The sequence below is a fragment of the Rhinatrema bivittatum genome, chromosome 3 (genome assembly GCF_901001135.1).
Source record: "Rhinatrema bivittatum chromosome 3, aRhiBiv1.1, whole genome shotgun sequence".
NCBI lineage: Eukaryota > Metazoa > Chordata > Amphibia > Gymnophiona > Rhinatrematidae > Rhinatrema > Rhinatrema bivittatum.
The window spans coordinates 290065620-290084155 of record NC_042617.1 but is presented as its reverse complement, the minus strand read 5'-3'; the positions used below and the strand labels follow the sequence as shown (position 1 = coordinate 290084155).

The window sequence follows — 18536 nt, the reverse complement described above, 5'->3', positions numbered from 1 at the left end:
GTTCCCTGTACGTACCAGGATCAGTCCAGACGGTGGGTTATGTCCCCCGTCCAGCAGATGGAGTCAGATCAGAGCTCGAGAGTGCCACCTCATATAGCAGCGCACCCTCTGCTGGAGCTCAGTATCATTCTGACTCCAGCAGATGCGAGTTGGGGAAATCAGTGCTTCCCCAGTGTGACAGGTTTTTTGGTTATTTTATCTCTTTTCTCAGTTCTTCCTGTCATGTCTTATTTCTTTTAGCAATTTGGATCTAGTTGTACAAAAAAAAAAAAAAAAAAAAAAATTTTTAACTTTAATTTCTGAGGAGGCGTGCTTTTCTCTGCTCTGTCTCCTTCCTGTGCTACCTCTCAGTCCCTTTCAGGGTTCGTTTGGGGGGTAAGTTTTCTACTTTGTGCAAGTTTTTATTTTCAGCTAATTTTCCTGGACGGTCCCGCGGCCCGGCAGCCTTTTCGCGGGCCTGGGCGCGCCGGCAGAAGGGACTTTCCCGCCAGCGCTTGCGGACTCGTCGGGCGGGTTGTGAAGGCCTTTTAGGGCCCCCCGCGGTGCGCTTCGTTTTTTGGCCCCCCCCCCGCGGCGTTTGTTTCTAGCGGCGCTGTCATGCCGCGTTTCTCCCGTTGCGAGACCTGCGGCGACCCGGGGTCTCGTTTTTCGCGGGAGGGTGTGTGTCCACGTTGCCTCCCCGAGGGGGAAGGTGAAGCGCACGCCTCGGGCTCGCTCCCGACGCCATCCTCCCCGCAGCCCGGGCAGCGAGGGCCGGCCACTTCCTCGCCGATGGCGGGAAAGGCGGCCATTTTGGAACAGGATCTGAGCGCAGGAAATTCGCCGGAGGAGATAGGGGCTGTTAGGGGGCCCCCCCGCCTACATCGTTGTCCCGAGGAAGGTCGACCCGCTCATCCACCCCCAGGGGATGCTGCTGCTGCTGCGCCTCCCGGGCTGCCCTTTTTCGCCCCGGACTTTATTCTCAAGATGCACACAGCTTATTTACAGGGCCTGGCAGCCCCAGGAGGTGTTCCAGCAGGTCCTCCTGCTCCAAAGATTCCTAAGCTCACAGTTCCTCCCTCCGGGTCCCTGACCCCGGCTGGGGCAGTTCCGGGGACCTCTGCTTTGCCATCTCAGCCACGGTTGGTAGGAGCGGCTTCCCCGTCGGGGGTTGACCCCTTGGATCCTCTGGACCCTGCACACCCGGAGGGACAGGCGGAGGGCGACGATCCTCGCGCTCTGTGCATTTTCCACAAAGAGGAGCTGGAGGATCTCCTCCAGCAGACCCTGCAGGAGTTGGATCTGGATCCACCTCCGGATCCTCCGGCTCCAGTGACCCCGGCGATCGCGACCTCATCAAAAAAAGGGGATCCAGTTCTGGCTGCACTCCGGCCTAGAGCGAAGGCTTTCCCAGTGCATGAGTCTTTTCTACAGCTTCTCACTGGGGAATGGGACGTCCCTGAGGCGTCCTTGAAGGTCACCCGTGCCATGGAAAAACTTTATCCCTTACCGGAGGATTTTTTGGATTTCATTCGTTTCCCTAAAGTGGATTCGGCGGTCTCAGCGGTGACGAAACGGACCACGATCCCCGTCACGGGCGGGACAGCCCTACGGGACACGCAGGACCGCAAGCTGGAGACGTTCCTTAAGAAGGTATTTGAAGTTTCGGCCTTGGGAATGAGGGCCGTCATGTGCAGCTCTTTGACTCAGAGGGCCAGTCTCCTGTGGGTTCAACAGCTTTTAACGTCCCAGCAGTTGCCTCCGGAGGAAACCGCCCAGGCCGACAGCCTGGAGTCTGCCATTGCTTACGGAGCTGATGCCCTGTATGATCTTTTCCGGGTTCTTGCTCGGTCCATGGTTTCTGTGGTGGCAGCACGAAGGCTCCTGTGGCTGCGGAATTGGTCTGCGGATGCCTCGTCCAAGTCGAGCCTAGGTTCTTTGCCCTTTCGGGGGAAGTTTCTCTTCGGCAATGATCTCGATGAAATCATCAAGTCGCTGGGTGAGAACTCGGTTCATCGTCTGCCTGAAGACAGGCAGCGTCCTTACCGGGCATTTGCCTCCTCTAGGACCAGGGCTAGGGCGCAGCGACGTTACAGGTCGTACCGACAGCCTGGTTCTCGTACAGCTCCCAGTAGATCACAGCCTTGGTCCCGTTCCTTTCGCGGGCGGCGTCCCGCGAGAGAGGCCTCGGGACAGGGAAATACCTCCACCAAGCCTTCCCAATGATGCCAGAGCGACCCACTCCTCCAGTCCGCCCATCGGGGGCAGACTCTCGGCATTCTTCGAGGAGTGGGTAAGGATAACCTCAGACCAGTGGGTGCTGGACACCATACAACACGGTTACGCCTTGGAATTTGTCCGTCCGCCAAGAGACAGGTTCGTCTTCTCTCCTTGCGGCTCCGATCTCAAGCGGATGGCGGTTCAACAGACGTTGGACCGACTCCAAGACATCGAGGCTATTGTTCCCGTTCCCTTCGCCGAGGTGGGCTCGGGCCATTATTCCATCTACTTCGTAGTTCCCAAAAAGGACGATTCGTTCAGACCCATACTGGACTTAAAGGAAGTAAACCGCTCGCTGCGGGTCAGTCGGTTCCGCATGGAGACGTTACGGTCGGTAATTGCAGCAGTCCACCAGGGGGAGTTCCTGGCTTCTCTGGATCTGACAGAGGCGTATCTACACATCCCTATACGTCCGGACCACAGACGTTATCTACGCTTCAAAGTTCTGCATCAGCATTTTCAATTCCGGGCTCTTCCTTTCGGACTCGCGACGGCCCCACGAACTTTCACCAAGATCATGGTGGTGGTGGCGGCGGCCCTTCGGGAGGGGATCTTAGTACATCCCTACCTGGACGATTGGCTGGTGCGGGCAAAGTCCTTCTCACATGGACAGGCTTCGGTGACCAGAGTTTTGGAGATGCTTCGCTCCCTAGGCTGGGTGGTGAATCTGTCCAAGAGTTCCCTAGTTCCCTCTCAGCGCTTGGATTTTCTGGGAGCAACCTTCGACACTCAGCAGGGAATGGTCTTCCTCCGAGCGGACAAGGCCCTCTCCTTGAGGGAGCACATCAGGCTCTTCGCGTCTTTGACGGAACCTACCGCTTGGAATTATCTACAGCTTCTGGGAGTGATGGCATCCACCATAGACATGGTTCCCTGGGCATTTGCACACCTTCGCCCTCTGCAGGCGTCCCTGCTCTCACGTTGGAAACCGGTGTCCCAGGAGTATCACGTGATTCTGCCTCTTCCTCAGTTGGCTCGCGACAGCCTAGAGTGGTGGCTGGTCCCGGATCACCTGGCTCGCGGCGTTTCTCTAGCAGTCCCATCTTGGGTGGTGGTGACCACCGACGCCAGCCTCGTGGGGTGGGGCGCCGTCTGCGAGCGCAGCGCCATACAGGGGACATGGTCTCCGGTGGAGGCGAGGTGGCCGATCAATCGTCTGGAGACCAGGGCAGTGCGCCTCGCGCTGCAACGTTTCCTCCCTCTGCTTCAGAACAAGGAGGTACGGGTTCTCTCAGACAACGCGACCACTGTGGCTTACATCAATCGTCAAGGAGGAACGAGAAGCGCTCAGGTTTCAGCCGAAATCGCGCCCCTGATGGCATGGGCGGAACTTCACCTGCTTCGGCTCGCGGCCTCTCACATTGCCGGCGTGGACAATATTCAGGCAGATTATCTGAGTCGACAAAGACTGGACCCCGGCGAATGGTCTCTCTCCGACGAGGCGATGGCTCTCCTGGTTCGTCGCTGGGGAACCCCGCGACTGGACTTGATGGCGACCGCGGGCAATGCCAAGGCTCCGCGCTTCTTCAGTCGCAGAAGGGAACGGGGGGCAGAGGGGGTGGACGCTCTCGCTCTGCCGTGGCCGGAAGGTCAGCTGCTCTATGTGTTTCCTCCTTGGCCCTTGGTGGGCAAAATACTTCGCAGAATAGAGAATCACAGCGGCCCCGTGATTCTCGTAGCGCCGGAGTGGCCGCGTCGGCCTTGGTTTGCAGACCTGCTGCACATGTCGGTGGACGGACCGATCCGGCTGAGTCATCTTCCCCGGCTCCTCCAACAGGGACCGGTATTTTTCGAGCAGGTGGCACTCTTTTGTCTTGCGGCCTGGCTTTTGAATGGCGCCGCCTCCGCCGCAGAGGCTATCCAGAGGCGGTAATCTCCACGATGCTCAGGGCACGCAAGCCTTCCACTTCCGTGGCCTACGTTCGCGTGTGGAAGGTTTTCGAGTCTTGGTGTGTCGACCATGGAGCCCGGCCCACGGAGGCGACGGTCCCATTGATCCTTCAATTCTTGCAAGATGGGCTGGATAAGGGACTAGCATATAATTCTCTCCGAGTACAAGTCGCGGCTCTGAATGTCCTGGTACAGACAACAGTCTCCCTGCCTCTCCAACCGGATATCGCACGTTTCCTGAAGGGGGTCCGTCATTTGCGGCCACCGGTCAGGGATCCCTGTCCGTCGTAGAGCCTCAACCTGGTTCTTCGAGTACTGGCGGGCGCGCCTTTCGAGCCTCTACAGGGCGCGTCGCTGAAGGACCTCACTATGAAGACCGTTTTTCTGGTGGCGATCTGCTCTGCCCGCCGCATTTCGGAACTGCAGGCTCTCTCCTGCAGGGAACCTTACCTACGCATTTCGGAAGCGGGGATCTCGCTTCGTACGGTCCCGTCTTTCCTTCCAAAGGTGGTTTCTTCCTTCCACATGAATCAAACGGTGGAGCTCCCGGCGTTCTCTCCTGTGGATTCGAAGTCTCTTCGTCATTTGGACGTCAGGCGGGTGCTCCTCCACTACCTAGAGGTTACCAATGATTTTCGCGTTTCCGATCACCTGTTTGTGCTCTGGTCGGGGCCTAAAAAGGGCTCCGCCGCGTCAAAAACGACCATCGCCCGCTGGATCAAGGATGCCATTTCAGCGTCTTATATTGGGTCCGGTCGGGATCCGCCTAGGGGCGTCAGAGCTCATTCCACACGCTCTCAAGCTGCGTCTTGGGCAGAGTCTCGTGCGGTCTCTCCTCAGGAGATCTGCCGGGCAGCGACGTGGAAGTCGCTGCATACCTTCGCTAGGCATTATCGGCTACACCTACCGCCTTCGCCTTCTGAGCACTTTGGCGATCAGGTTATCCGAGCAGGGCTCTCAGGGGCCCACCCGGTTTAGGGAAGCTTTGGTACATCCCACCGTCTGGACTGATCCTGGTACGTACAGGGAAAAGAAAATTATTCCTTACCTGCTAATTTTCGTTCCTGTAGTACCATGGATCAGTCCAGACGCCCACCACTTTGGGACTGTGAACCTCTGCTCGGCCTTGTCTCTGTAGCTGTCTCTTTCTTTTTTCTTCCTAAGGGGATTGGTACAGCTCCTCATAGGTTTCACTGTTTCGACCTCGTTCTGGGTCGTACATGTTCTTGTTCTTGATGTTTACTTACGTCAGTTGTTTGATCCAAATTGTTTTTTGTTTCTTGCTCTTTTTGGGCTTTGTTATACATGATACTGAGCTCCAGCAGAGGGTGCGCTGCTATATGAGGTGGCACTCTCGAGCTCTGATCTGACTCCATCTGCTGGACGGGGGACATAACCCACCGTCTGGACTGATTCATGGTACTACAGGAACGAAAATTAGCAGGTAAGGAATAATTTTCTTTTATGGGAGTGGCAGGCCCACCTCACAAATGTTCGTCTTCCTCAGTGTGCGCCAGCATCTCATCCATATTGTGACACTGCTTTACTTCTGGTTCTGGCTCTTCAGCTAAGCAGAGAAGAACTCAGAAAGTGAATCTTTATCTGATGACTGTGCATTGCAGGTCTCCCTGACACGCAGCCCTCCATACAGCGAGAACGAGGCCCATGATAGCCGCTTTCTATTGTCTTACGACAGGACGTTAGCCATTAAAGAGATTTCGAGCGAGGATGTTGCTGATGTGCATAATCTTCTTTCACACTACCACCAGGTGAGAATGCAGGCCAAAGACCTCCATTCTGTAGTCATATTTTATTTTGAGGTCTATATTCAGACACAGTTGGGCTAGCAAAGTTAGTTGAATACATTTATCTGGCTAACTTGAAGGTATATTCAGTTGTGAAACTGAATTATTGAATATAATTGGCTATCTTAAAGCTAGCCGGCTAATTATAGCCAGCTAACTTTAGGACAGGTCTTTGATCCGACTAGACTTAGCCAGCTAACTCAACTCCTTCCAGTTACACCCTCTGAATACTCCTAACTTACTGCCTGATTCACTAAGGCTTTTCTCTCATTATGGGAAAATACCTTGATGAATCAGGCCCTTAGCCGGCTAAATTCTAGCCATCTGATGAGCCTAAATATTCATCTAACTGGCTAAATTCTGAGTTATGTGACAAACCTATACAAATCAAAGCCACCTGACAGTGATATATAATTTATACTCAATCACTAAAATGAACGCTCTGTTCGATCACTGTATAATAAACATTTCTTCCAAACTCCCTGTGATGTGTTTACTGTTCAATAATTGTATCTTGTTTTTCTTCAAAAATGTACTGATTTTTATAACCTACACGACTGTGGTGCAAAATTAAATAAGTATAATCATTCAATATATTATTTTTTTAAAATATTTAAAGGATTTAGTTGAAGGTTTCATATAATCGTGTAGGCATCCCTGCACCATATACGCATGTTATAATCATTAACCTCCAACCTCCTCCTTAGGTAAGCTTTTTATGTAAAATTGTTTTGCTTATATTTGAATATTTTTCTGTATAAATGACATCCAATAAAGTTATTCTTATTGTATTTGTGACATCCAATAAACAATATTCTGAAAGAACTCCAAAACTTGTTGTTTTAAAAGGATTCAAAAACTTTCAATAATATATTCCCACAATGGTGTAACACTATTGTGGTAATGTGTGTCTAAAATACATCTGCGATAAATCAATAGATGCTTGAAAGTCCCGGCATGTACATGTTTCAGTCGCTATCGACTTTCTTCAGGGGAATATACTACGTAGCAAACAGTACAAACAGATGATAATTTCCACACAATCCTTCTCAAACTCACTACATTTAAGTTAAGTTTTCACCACTTCCCTTGAATTCCACGATAGGTTGTTGTTTCTGCGGGTATGCTGATATTAGTCTCTCCCAGTCTTCACCACTATTCTTTAAATTCCACAAAGGTTCATGGTTTCTCCAGATGTCCAAATCTCAAGTCTCTCCCGGTCTGAATGTCAACTGAACCTGTCTCCAGAGTCTACTCCTTACAAACCCACTCCTCGACATAAGTATTGAACCAATCCAGCAGTTTTTAAGGACCAAATAGCCAATGGGAATCCACCATATTAAAGTGTTCTATTCTACAAGGGGTTTTAGCCAAGATGGCTTTTCTTTTACAATAACCACGCCTTCTTGATAATGTAGCTGTCAAATGCAATGGACCTGGTTGAAAACACCACCATTTGCTATGTTATACTGTCGGACCTGATAGGGAAGAACTCCCCAACTTGAAATGCAAACACTAGTATTGAAGCGGACCTAATGGAACTAATCTAAATAAACTTGCACTGAAAGTATTACAGCCGAACGGGAAACATAAATGTTACAAAACTGTGGACAGATTTAGCTCTTCATTCATCCCCGCTGGATGTGACGACTCTAGGGTGTAGATCCAAAATAATTCACGAGCGTTTAGTCGTACACTCAAGTCCCCTCCACGTGTGAAACTATAACTTGTTCCAATACAGTCCATTTTAAATCTGCTATACCATGTCCTGCTTCCTTCAAATGTTGCACCATAGGAGCCTTCATTTTGGCTGTAGTGTACTGCGACTTGTGTTCCCCCCCCCCCCCCCCTCCCCAATCTAATGCGTACTGGGCGCGATGTGCGACCCATATAAAGTTTGGGACATGGGCAAATGATTACGTTCACCACATTACAGGAGTTACTCTTTCTCCAAACTTTGTATTGTGTGACAGGATCCACCCATTCCTTCCCTACTATACAGGCCGATACAGTACAGTGCACTCCGGAGCGCACGGTTAGCCTGCTATTGGACGCGCGTTTTCCCTTACCCCTTATTCAGTAAGGGGAGGAAAATACACGTCCAACCTGCGGCACCTAATAGGGCCCTCAACATGCAAATGCATGTTGAGGGCCCTATTAGGTATGCGTGCGGGATACAGAAAGTAAAATGTACAGCCAAGCCGCACATTTTACTTTCAGAAATTAGCGCCGACCTTTGGGTCGGCGCTAATTTCTTCCGGCGCCGGGAAAGTGCACAGAAAAGCAGTAAAAACTGCTTTTCTGTGCACCCTCTGACTTAATATCATAGCGATATTAAGTCGGAGGGCCCGAAAAGTTAAAAAAAAAAAAAAAATTGAATTCTTCCCGCGGCTGTTGGGCCGAAAACCGGACGCTCAATTTTGCCAGCATCCGGTTTCCGAGCCCATGGCTGTCAGTGGGCTCGAACCGATGCCGGCAAAATTGAGCGTCGGCTGTCAAACCCGCTGACAGCTGCCGCTCCTGTCAAAAAGGAGGTGCTAGGGATGTGCTAGTGTCCCTAGCGCCTCCTTTTCCCCGTTTTTACCATGTCACCTAATTTAAATACAGAATAGCGTGCACCGGCGAAGGGCCGGTGCGCGCGCCGGGAGAGCGGGCGTTCGTCCGCTCTCCCGCAGACTTTACTGAATCAGCCTGATAGTTTGATGGCACCAACAACAGCATCCACATGACTGATGGCCTACAATTTCCTCTATGGGAACACTGTGATCCAATTGTGCATGTACCAACATGTTCCTGATGTTTCGGCCTCTCGTAGCAAACAATGGAGGTTCTATAAATTCTTTATAAATGACAAAATATGCCAGTACTTCTTAATGGCCGAAATAATAACGCCCGTGGCTGTCGATTGTTGTAATACGCATACTAATCGTGAAGTGTCCTTTTTTGGGTTTATATGACAACTATTGACGGTCACTGAATTTTGCTCTCTTATATGCCCTCTGAATAGCCTTATGGGGATATCCACGGACTCTAAATCTCTCTTTTAATATATCTGCTTGAATTTCAAATTCCATGTCTGTGGAACAAATACGCCTGATTCTAAAAAACTGGCTCACTGGTAGGCCAATCAGGGTTTGTCATTTGTACCCACCACCAGATACTCAAAGTTTGATAGTAGAGTGTCTATCCAAAGATTTATACGTAAATTGAATTTAAGGCTGTTTTTTATGATGGTGCAATCAGTTTTGATCCGTCTGTAGTTAAACCACGTTCTAATTGGCAGCCGCCCGGACCAGCAGATCCACATGTACAAACTTTTCATAAACTGGTCTTACAGGATTTGGCCGCATATGAGGCTACACCAGTTAAACATCACCAATTTAACACAGATGCAACGTGAAGCTCTGATAAATTTATCACAGTCATCTCAGGTAGTAGGTAAACCTGCTGACAAGGGGGGGGGGGGGGGGGCGCTGTGGTGATCCAAGATAAGGTCACACATATTAATAAATTAATGGTTCATTTACAAGATCCACAATATTATGAGCAAACACAAAGTGATCCCACTCAGACTATTATAGAGAAGGTGGAGGAAGTATTACAGAGAGCTATGGTTACCATGGATATAAGCTCTCTGTATACTAATATCCCCCAACAAAGTGCCCTACAGATTTTCTCAAACCTTGTCACAACTGACAACACCTCATAGAATTACAACTGAGTTATTGGTGGATTTAACAGAAATAGTGCTATTTAACAACTATTTTTGGTTTGGACAGGATTGTTTTCACCAAATACATGGGATTCCTATGGGATCTCCTTTAGCACCAGCTGTAGCAAACTTGTATGTCACCAATTTCGAAGAGAGTTACATAGTAACATCAGAATGGTGAGGAGATATTAGATGTTGGCTTAGCTTTATAGATGACATCTTTTTCATCTGGATCAGTTTGGATCAACGATTAGAGGTTCCTCACATGGATTAATACAGTGGACAGCAATTTGAAATTTACAGCATATTCATCACCGTATCAGATCACTTTTTTGGATATAGAAGTTACTAAACTTCACAGATCCCTCAACACTACGGTATTCTGTAAATCTACGGACAGGAACAACCTACTGAAATTTCCAACCCATCACGCATATAATTTTAAAATTGGCCTACCAGTGAGCCAGTTTTTTAGAATCGGGCGTATTTGTTCAACAGACATGGAATTTGAAATTCAAGCAGATCTTTTAAAAGAGAGATTTAGAGGCTATGGATATCCCCATAAGGCCATTCAGAGGGCATCTAAAAGAGCAAAATTCAGTGACCGCCAACAGTTGTCATATAAACCCAAAAAGGACACTTCATGATTAGTATGTGTATTACAACAATCGACAGCCACGGGCGTTATTATTTCGGCCATTAAGAAGCACTGGCATATTTTGTCATTGCATAAAGAATTTATAGAACCTCCATTTTTGCTACAACAAGAGGCCGAAACATCAGGGACATGTTGGTACACGCACAATTGGATCACAGTGTTCCCATAGAGGAAATTGTAGACCATCAGTCATGTGGATGCTATAGTTGGTGCCATCAAACTATAGTAGGGAAGGAATGGGTGGATCCTGTCACAATACAAAGTTTGGAGAAAGAGTAACACCAATTGTAACTCTTGTAATGTGGTGTACGTAATCATTTGCCCATGTCCCAAACTCTATGTGGGTCACACATCACGCCCAGGACGCATTAGATTGGGGGAACACAAGTCACGGTACACTACAGCCAAAATGAAGGCTCCTATGGTGCAACATTTGAAGGAAGCAGGACACGGTATAGCAGATTTAAAATGGACTGTATTGGAACAAGTTAGTGTTTCCCCACATGGAGGGGACTTGGGTGTACGACTAAACTATCGTGAATTATTTTGGGTCTACACCCTAGAGTCGTCACATCCAGCAGGGATGAATGAAGAGCTAAATCTGTCCCCAGTTTTGTAACATTTATGTTTCCCATTCGGCTGTAATACTTTCAGTGCAAGTTTATTTAGATTAGTTCCATTAGGTCCGCTTCAATATAAGTGTTTGCATTTCAAGTTGGAGAGTTCTTCCCTATCAAGTCCGACAGTATATCATAGCAAATGTTGGTGTTTTCAACCAGGTCTGTTGCATTTGAAAGCTACGTAATCAAGAAGGCGTGGATATTGTAAAAGAAAAGCCGTCTTGGCTAAAACCCAATAGAACACTTTAATATGGTGGATTCCCATTGGCTATTTGGTCCTTAAAAACTGCTAGACTGGTTCAATACTTATGTCGAGGAGTGGGTTGTAAGGAGTAGGCTCTAGAGACAGGTTCAGTTGACATTCAGACCGCGAGAGACTTGAGATTTGGACATCTGGAGAAACCATGAACCGTTGTGGAATTTAAAGAATAGCTGTGAAGACTGGGAGAGACTAATATCAGCATACCCGCAGAAACAACGAACTATTGTGGAATTCAAGGGAAGTGGTGAAAACTTAACTTAAATCGTAGTGAGTTTGAGAAGGATTATGTGGAAATTATCATCTGTTTGTACTGTTTGCTACATAGTATATTCCCCTGAAGAAAGACAATAGTGTCTGAAACATGTACATGTCGGGACTTTCAAGCATATATTGATTTATAGCAGATGTATTTTAGACACACATTACCACATTAGTGTTACACCATTGTGGGAAAATATTGAAAGTTTTTGAATCCTTCTAGAACAACAAGTTTTGGAGTTCTTTTAGAATATTGTTTATTGGATGTCATAAATATAATAAGAATAACTTTATTGGATGTCATATTTATACAGAAAAATATTCAAATAATATAAGCAAAAAAATGTTACATAAGGAGGAGGTTGGAGGTTAATGATTATAACATCCATATACGGTACAGGGACACCTACACGATTATATGAAACCTTCAACTAAATCCTTTAAATATTTAAAAAAAAAATATATTGAATGATTATACTTATTAAATTTTGCCCCACAGTCGTGTAGGTTATAAAAAATCAGTACATTTTTGAAGAAAAACAAGATATGATTATTGAACAGTAAACACATCACAGGAGTTTTGAAGAAATGTTTATTATACAGTGATCGAACAGAGCGTTCATTTTCGTGATTGAGTATAAATTCTGAGTTAGCCTGTTAAATGTTTTTGAATATGGACATCAATATGTCTTGTTGTATAGATCTAGGTTAATGGAAATAAGGGTGGGAGTAGGGTAACCCAGCCATGATATTATGGTCAGAGAAAGGCAGTGATGAAGCATAACATCTTAAATAGTCTTAATCTGCTAAAATTCTAATAAAATTGAAAATGAAAAAGGGGGATAAATGTAAGACATACCAGTCATGCTTTATATAGATGATTTCCAAGACACATTGCAATTAGAGCTACACCTGTTATCTAATTTTAAATAAGGCTTTTAATTTCATTTTAAAATATTTACATGTCATCCTCCTTCAAAAAAGGTCTCTGGGTATCTTACAATATGGTAATCAAATTATCATCCAAAAGCATCAAAATTATAGCATATACAAACTCTATGATAACCTACTATTTTTATGTATATGTTATTTTGTCAAATACTAGGATAGATACCCTGAATTCAGACTGGATAGAGCTATTCAAACCTGCTACTGTTAAGTGCTTTCTGCGTTTTAGGTATTTATTAAGGGGTTTTTTTTTTGTTTTTTAAGCCAGTTCATAAATCTTTAATAGCAATGGCTTGGTAATTTCTGGCAGCAAATATGCTGCATGATTAAGCTCTGACCTTAAGGTTGTCTACTAGGTCATTAACTGCCATGCAATTCTTTTTGGAGGGGAGGGTTTACATTTTTTTTTTTTTTCCTAACAAGCAGGGCTGAATTAGCTGTGACACATGGGTGACATCATCCGATGGTGTTGATAGACTGTTCTCTAAGCTTATAGAGCTTTTGCTCTACTGAGCATATGTGGGAATGCCCATGCAGGCATTGCCTTGTGAATCGCCTGTCTTTTTTTTTTTTTTTTTTTTATCTGAGCTTCAGCACAGACATGTATCCTATCTCTCCAGAAAACTTTTTCCATTTAATTATATTTCATACTTTTTAAAAATATTTTCACCTCCTCGACAGCCCCCTAAACAGTACTTTTTAGTGGTATATTAAAAAAAAAAAATAGAAGATTGCTTCACAGAATATCTGGATCCAAGAAGCTCACAGTGAGTTGTTTCAGACTGTATATGTAGTCTGTAGTCAGACTGTATAAGACTGACATGATCTGTTACCCGGCCTATGACTTGGACCATGACAGGCAAACTGCTGTCATTGTGGCCATTGTTTGATCACGAAAGTTCAGGGCCTGGAAAATGGAGCATTTCCTAGCGTGTAGCCAGATGGACTCAGGACCAATGGGTTATGTGCTCCCCTGCAAGCAGATGGAGACTGAGTCAGGTTTAAAAGCTGACGTCACCTTAGATATTCTCCAGCAGCGACCTCAGCTATTCAGTATCTCTCCTTCTCCTAGCAGATGTAGACATGTTATCCAGACACCAGCACTTGGGGTTTAGCGAGATTGCAGTACTTGTTAGAGGAAGGAAAATCTACATTGGAGAGAGACTGAGCCACGCTCTCCTGCGGTGATACCTAATGGCCCCTCCCCCAGTGGAGAATTCCTGAGGTGATTTCCGAGATCCCTCAGAGGTGTCCCTTGCTCCGGTAGCTGGCCCCCGGCATGGACTTTGCTCCTGAAGCAGCTGAAAGGCAGTGGGTGCAGGAAGCAGAGTGTGGTGGTGACACCCTAAGCTCTCTTCTCCCCCCCACCCCCTCCCCATGCAGCCGGAAACCACCTCTGTACTCAGCTGGTAAGCGCTGAGCCCAGGTTAGGAAGAACTCCTCAGATTCAGAGATGTGGAAGGACTTTGGAAAGTCCTCCGGTCTCTTTGCTCAACACGCCGTACTGATGACATCCCTGATCTCATTAGGGCAAGGGAAGGGGGTTTCCGAGTGGATTGAGCGGCCCCTCTGATGGGCTAGGCCCCGCTTCAGGCTCAGTGAGCACTCCACATGGCAGGCCGCGGCAGTGCTTTCTTGCGAGCAGTTTGGTTTGGTGCCATACCCCCCCCCATCTGTTGGTACGCACGGTGCGGGCCAGCTCTTTGTGCACCTAATGTGCGCATATGTACGTACGTATCTGTGTGCAAAACAGTGCGAATACCTGAGTGCATAAGTGTACGCATACACTCGCGCACACCCGGACGCATACATTTGAGGGCGCTTATGCATACACACATTGGGGCAGATTTGTGCATGCTCGATTCAGTGCTAGCTGGCCGAACTCAGAAGACAGCTATAGATCCGGCAGCAAAAAAGCGACACTTTCTTTGGGCTGCCTGCCATATTAGGGCTGCACAGCCTGACCTTAAATCCTGTCGGCACTGTTAGGAAGCCCAGGGAGGGCTTGATCAGAATTTCTCCAAGTGGTCCCTCCCAGTCAGTCAGCATGACCTTTTCCGTACTGGTGTCATTCCCGCTGCCATGGAGGGTAAGGGGAATTGGGTCTCCCAGCGGGTTGAGTAGTCCTCGGGGGCTAGGTCCCACATTAAGCACATGCGTGGTCTGCCTCTTCAGCGCCATCTTGTGAGAGTTTCTGTATATCATATGGCCCTGCACACAATTCTGAGAGCACTTGCGCTGAGCGAGTGACGTCAGCGCACTGTTGCATGTACGAATGAAAGCGCTGCGTGCGTTACGTCAGCACATATGCTTGCAACTACGAAGGCACTGTGGGCATTATGATCAGTGCGTACTTTAGCGTACAATGCCATAAACACATACGGGAAAAGCACCTCACCTCGCCCCATTTAGGCCCTTTAAATTTGTCATGGATAACTTTTAAGCACGAGCCGATTGGAACGCATAGTTACCACCACCAATGGTGCTGGCAACCAAGGATCCTAAGCGCCTTGCTGTTTGTGCTGCTTGTCATATTAAGGCTTCTCAGCTTAACCTAAATTTCAGCCTGTGCCAGCCCTATGGGGAAGTCAAAGGAGAATAGGCTTCCTTGGTCTCTGATAAGCATGGCTCCTCCTATTCAGATGAGAGGTTAGCCCCAGCCTTAGCTGGAAGCACCCATGTCTGGGTCATCTGTGGAAGAGGGAAATTCAGCGGCATCTACCCCAGTACTCCGGGGCTAAGCAGGGGCCCTGCCATCTTCTCTAGGATGGAATTAATTTTCCAAGGCCATGGACACCATCGTTCAGGTGCAACCTGCTACCTCACTTGCCCTGCCTGGACAAAAAAAATACAAATACCTCTTACACCGCTATCGAAGGATCTTGAGGCATGCCTCTCCTCACCAAGGGTTTCCCTGGCAGGGACCCAGATGAGGTGCCAGATTCCTTGGTCCTGTCTGATCTCGCTACAGAAAGCCTCTTGTTGTTTTCGAGTACTGGGGCTGACTATCCCTCTTCTGTCAGCGGTGCATCGAGACCACACATGACAAATGGATACTGGACATATGAGAAGTATACTCTCTGGAATTTTGCAGCATCCCTTGGGACATGTTCATGATGTCACCCTTACACTCCAAGCACAAGAAATGGCAGTGGAATCTAAGTTGATAAGACTCCTCAGTTTGAGGGCTATAACTCTCTGGTACCTATGTCCCCAGGAAAAGGCGGGGTGCTATTTCATCTATTTCATCATACCCAAGAAGGAGGGTTCGTTTTGCCCCATCCTGGACTTCGAGTGTCAATCGTCATCTGTGGATATTCCACTTCCGCATGGGAACTCTACACTCCGTCAGAATGACCGTAAATCCAGGGAGTTCTTAGCCTCCCTGGACCTCTCAGGGGCCTAACTTCATACTACTGGCAACTGCCCCCCAGAACATTCTCCAAAGTTATGGTGGTTGTGGCGACGGCACCAAGGAAAGAAGGGATCCTGGCGCACCCTTACTTAGATGACTGTCTAATCCGGGTGAAGCCATTGGAAGAGAGCCTCCAGGTAGCCAGCAGGGTCACGTCCCTGCTTCAGGAAGTTGGTCAGGTCGTAAATGTGGACAAGAGCTGCCTCAAGCCCTCCTAGTCCTTAGAGTACCGGGTAGTCCGGCTCAACATCAAGCAGAGCAAAGTTCTCTTCCCTCCGAGGATAAGGAAGCTCATGGGCCAGGTATGTCTGTTGGCGGACACAATGTGCCCCAGGGTATGAAGTCTTTGGCATGATGGCATCAACCCTGGAAGTAGTACCGTGGGTGAGGTCTCACATGCCGCCACTCCAACGCTCACTTCTGTCATATTGGAACCCATGTCTCACGACTACTCAATTCACCTCCATGTTCTGATAGAAGTATGTTCTCGGCTCCAGTGGTGGTTACAGGAAGTTCACCTAAGCAAAGATGTAAGCCTGCCCCTACCAAACTTGCTCCTCCTCACGACAAACGTGAGCCACCGAGAGCGGGGAGCTTATTGTCAGGAACTGACAACCCTGCTGCGATGGACCAAGGAAAAAGGGCGCTGGAGCATAAAATGCCTGGAAGCCCAAGCTGTCAGATTAGTGTGCCTACAATTCAGCCACAGACTCAGGCGGTCGGTGTGATACACTTCAATGCAACAATGGTAGCCTACGTCGACTGCCAGGGAAGAGCAAAAGGACACAGTGTCTCTTAAAATAGTCCCCCTTATGGAATTGTCTGAGTTAAATCTGCAAGGGATATCAGCCTCCCACATTGTGGGAAAGACAACAGAGCAGACCTTCTCAGCAGGGAAAGTCTGAGTCCAGAAGAATGAACTTTGTCGACCAGAGCCTTCCAGTTCCTGGTAGATCACTGGGGCCTCCCATCCATCGACCTACTGGCCACAGTCCCCCGATTCATCAGTCACAGACGAGATCAGCGCTCCCAAGGAATTGGTGCCTTTGTCCAGGCTTGGTCAGAAGAGGAATGACTGTACTCTTCCCTCCGTGGCCTCTACTGGGCAAGGTCGTTCGCAAGATCGAACGCCACAGAGGATGAGTCCTTCTGGTAGCTCTGGATTGGCCCAGATGCCTGGGGTATGCAGACATGTGAAGGCTTCTGGTGGAGAGCCCCCTAGGCCTCCCTCCACACAGGGACCTTCCCCACCAAGGTCCGATCCTCCTCGAGGACCCAACTTGGTTTTGTCTTGCGGTCCTGCCCTTGAGATGAAGTGTGGATATTCAATGGCAGTAATTGCCACCTTGCTCCTTGTGCGGACGTTCTCAACGTCCTTGGCGTATGTTCGGATCTGGAGAATATTTGAAGCCTGATGCAAGGAGTGCAGGGTGCTGCCTCGCACAACTAAGATCCCATGATTCTAGTATTTTTACAGGATACCAGAACAAAGGTTTGCCTCTCAGCTTCTTGAAGGTCCAGGAGACGCCTTCCTTCTGTTTCAGAGGCGAGATGAATGTAGTCTGCCCGTCGACACATCCGGACTTGGCTAGTTTCCAAAAAGGGGTTAAATACCTCTGACCACCCTTAAGTTGCTGGTCCCCCCTATGGATCCTCAATCTAATATTGGACTCTTTAGCAGGGCCTCCTTTTGGCCTCCGAACTGCAGGCGCAGTCATGTTGGGAACCGTTCCTCCGGTTGAATCCAGGAGGGATACTGCTTCACACCGCTCCTTCCTTCTTGCCGAAGGTGGTCTTGGAGTTTCACTTAAACCAGTCCATCTCCTTACCATCCACAGATAGACGCAAGGACATGGAAGACTACCGACTCCTATACCACTTAAACATCAGTAGGCTTTTAGTATGGTTTCTGGAGAATCCAGATCCAGTGCGCAAGACGGATCGCTGGTTTGTTCTTCACGGTGGAAAGAAACAAGGCGAAATAGCTTCGTGAGGTTCCATAGCTCGTTGGATCAAGGAAATGATCGCAGGATCTTATGTAGAGGCAGGGAAAGCCTTTATCCCTTCAGGTTAAAGCTCATTCCACTAGGGCCCAGGAAGTATCCTGGACAGAAGCTAAGCTACTGTCACCATCAACATCTGCCGAGCAGTGACTGGAGGTGGTGTGTAAGCAGGATCCCGGTATTTTTGCCTGGACGCACAGGCTCGATAGGACGCAGCCTTTGCGAGGATGGTGCTATCCGGACCACGGGCAGCCTCATGCCCCGTTCGGGAGTAGCTTTTGTATATCCCATTGGTCCTGAGTCCATCAGGCTACATGCTAGGAAATGGAGAAATTTACTTACCTGATAATTTTGTTTTCCTTAGTGTAAATAGATGGACTCAACATACCACCCATGGCTGCCCATGAACGGTATCAAGGGAATCACCCATGAGGTGAATTGTGACTTCAAGAGGTTGCGGCTAAGCTGGCGCCCTATCTCTAGATAGGAGGTGATGTCCTTTCGTGGATTACAAACTGGTTAAAAGACAGGAAACAGTAGGACTAAATGGTCAGTTTTCTCAGTGGAAAAGGTTAAACAGTGGAGTGCCTCAGGGATCTGTACTTGGACCGGTGCTTTTCAGTATATATATAAATGATCTGGAAAGTAATACGACGAGTGACGTTATCAAATTTGCGGATGATACAAAATTATTCAGAGTAGTTAA

The 18536-nt window shown here is 48.0% G+C and overlaps 1 protein-coding gene across 1 annotated transcript in view; it reads left to right on the top strand.

Moving 5' to 3' along the window:
- The window catches only part of PIP4K2C (phosphatidylinositol-5-phosphate 4-kinase type 2 gamma), a 111238-nt gene that overhangs the window by 46609 nt on the left and 46093 nt on the right, over nt 1–18536 (top strand). The window contains exon 4 of the mRNA XM_029594928.1: nt 5772–5918. Coding sequence (XP_029450788.1) covers nt 5772–5918 — 147 coding nt within the window. The remainder of the gene's footprint in view (nt 1–5771; nt 5919–18536) is intronic.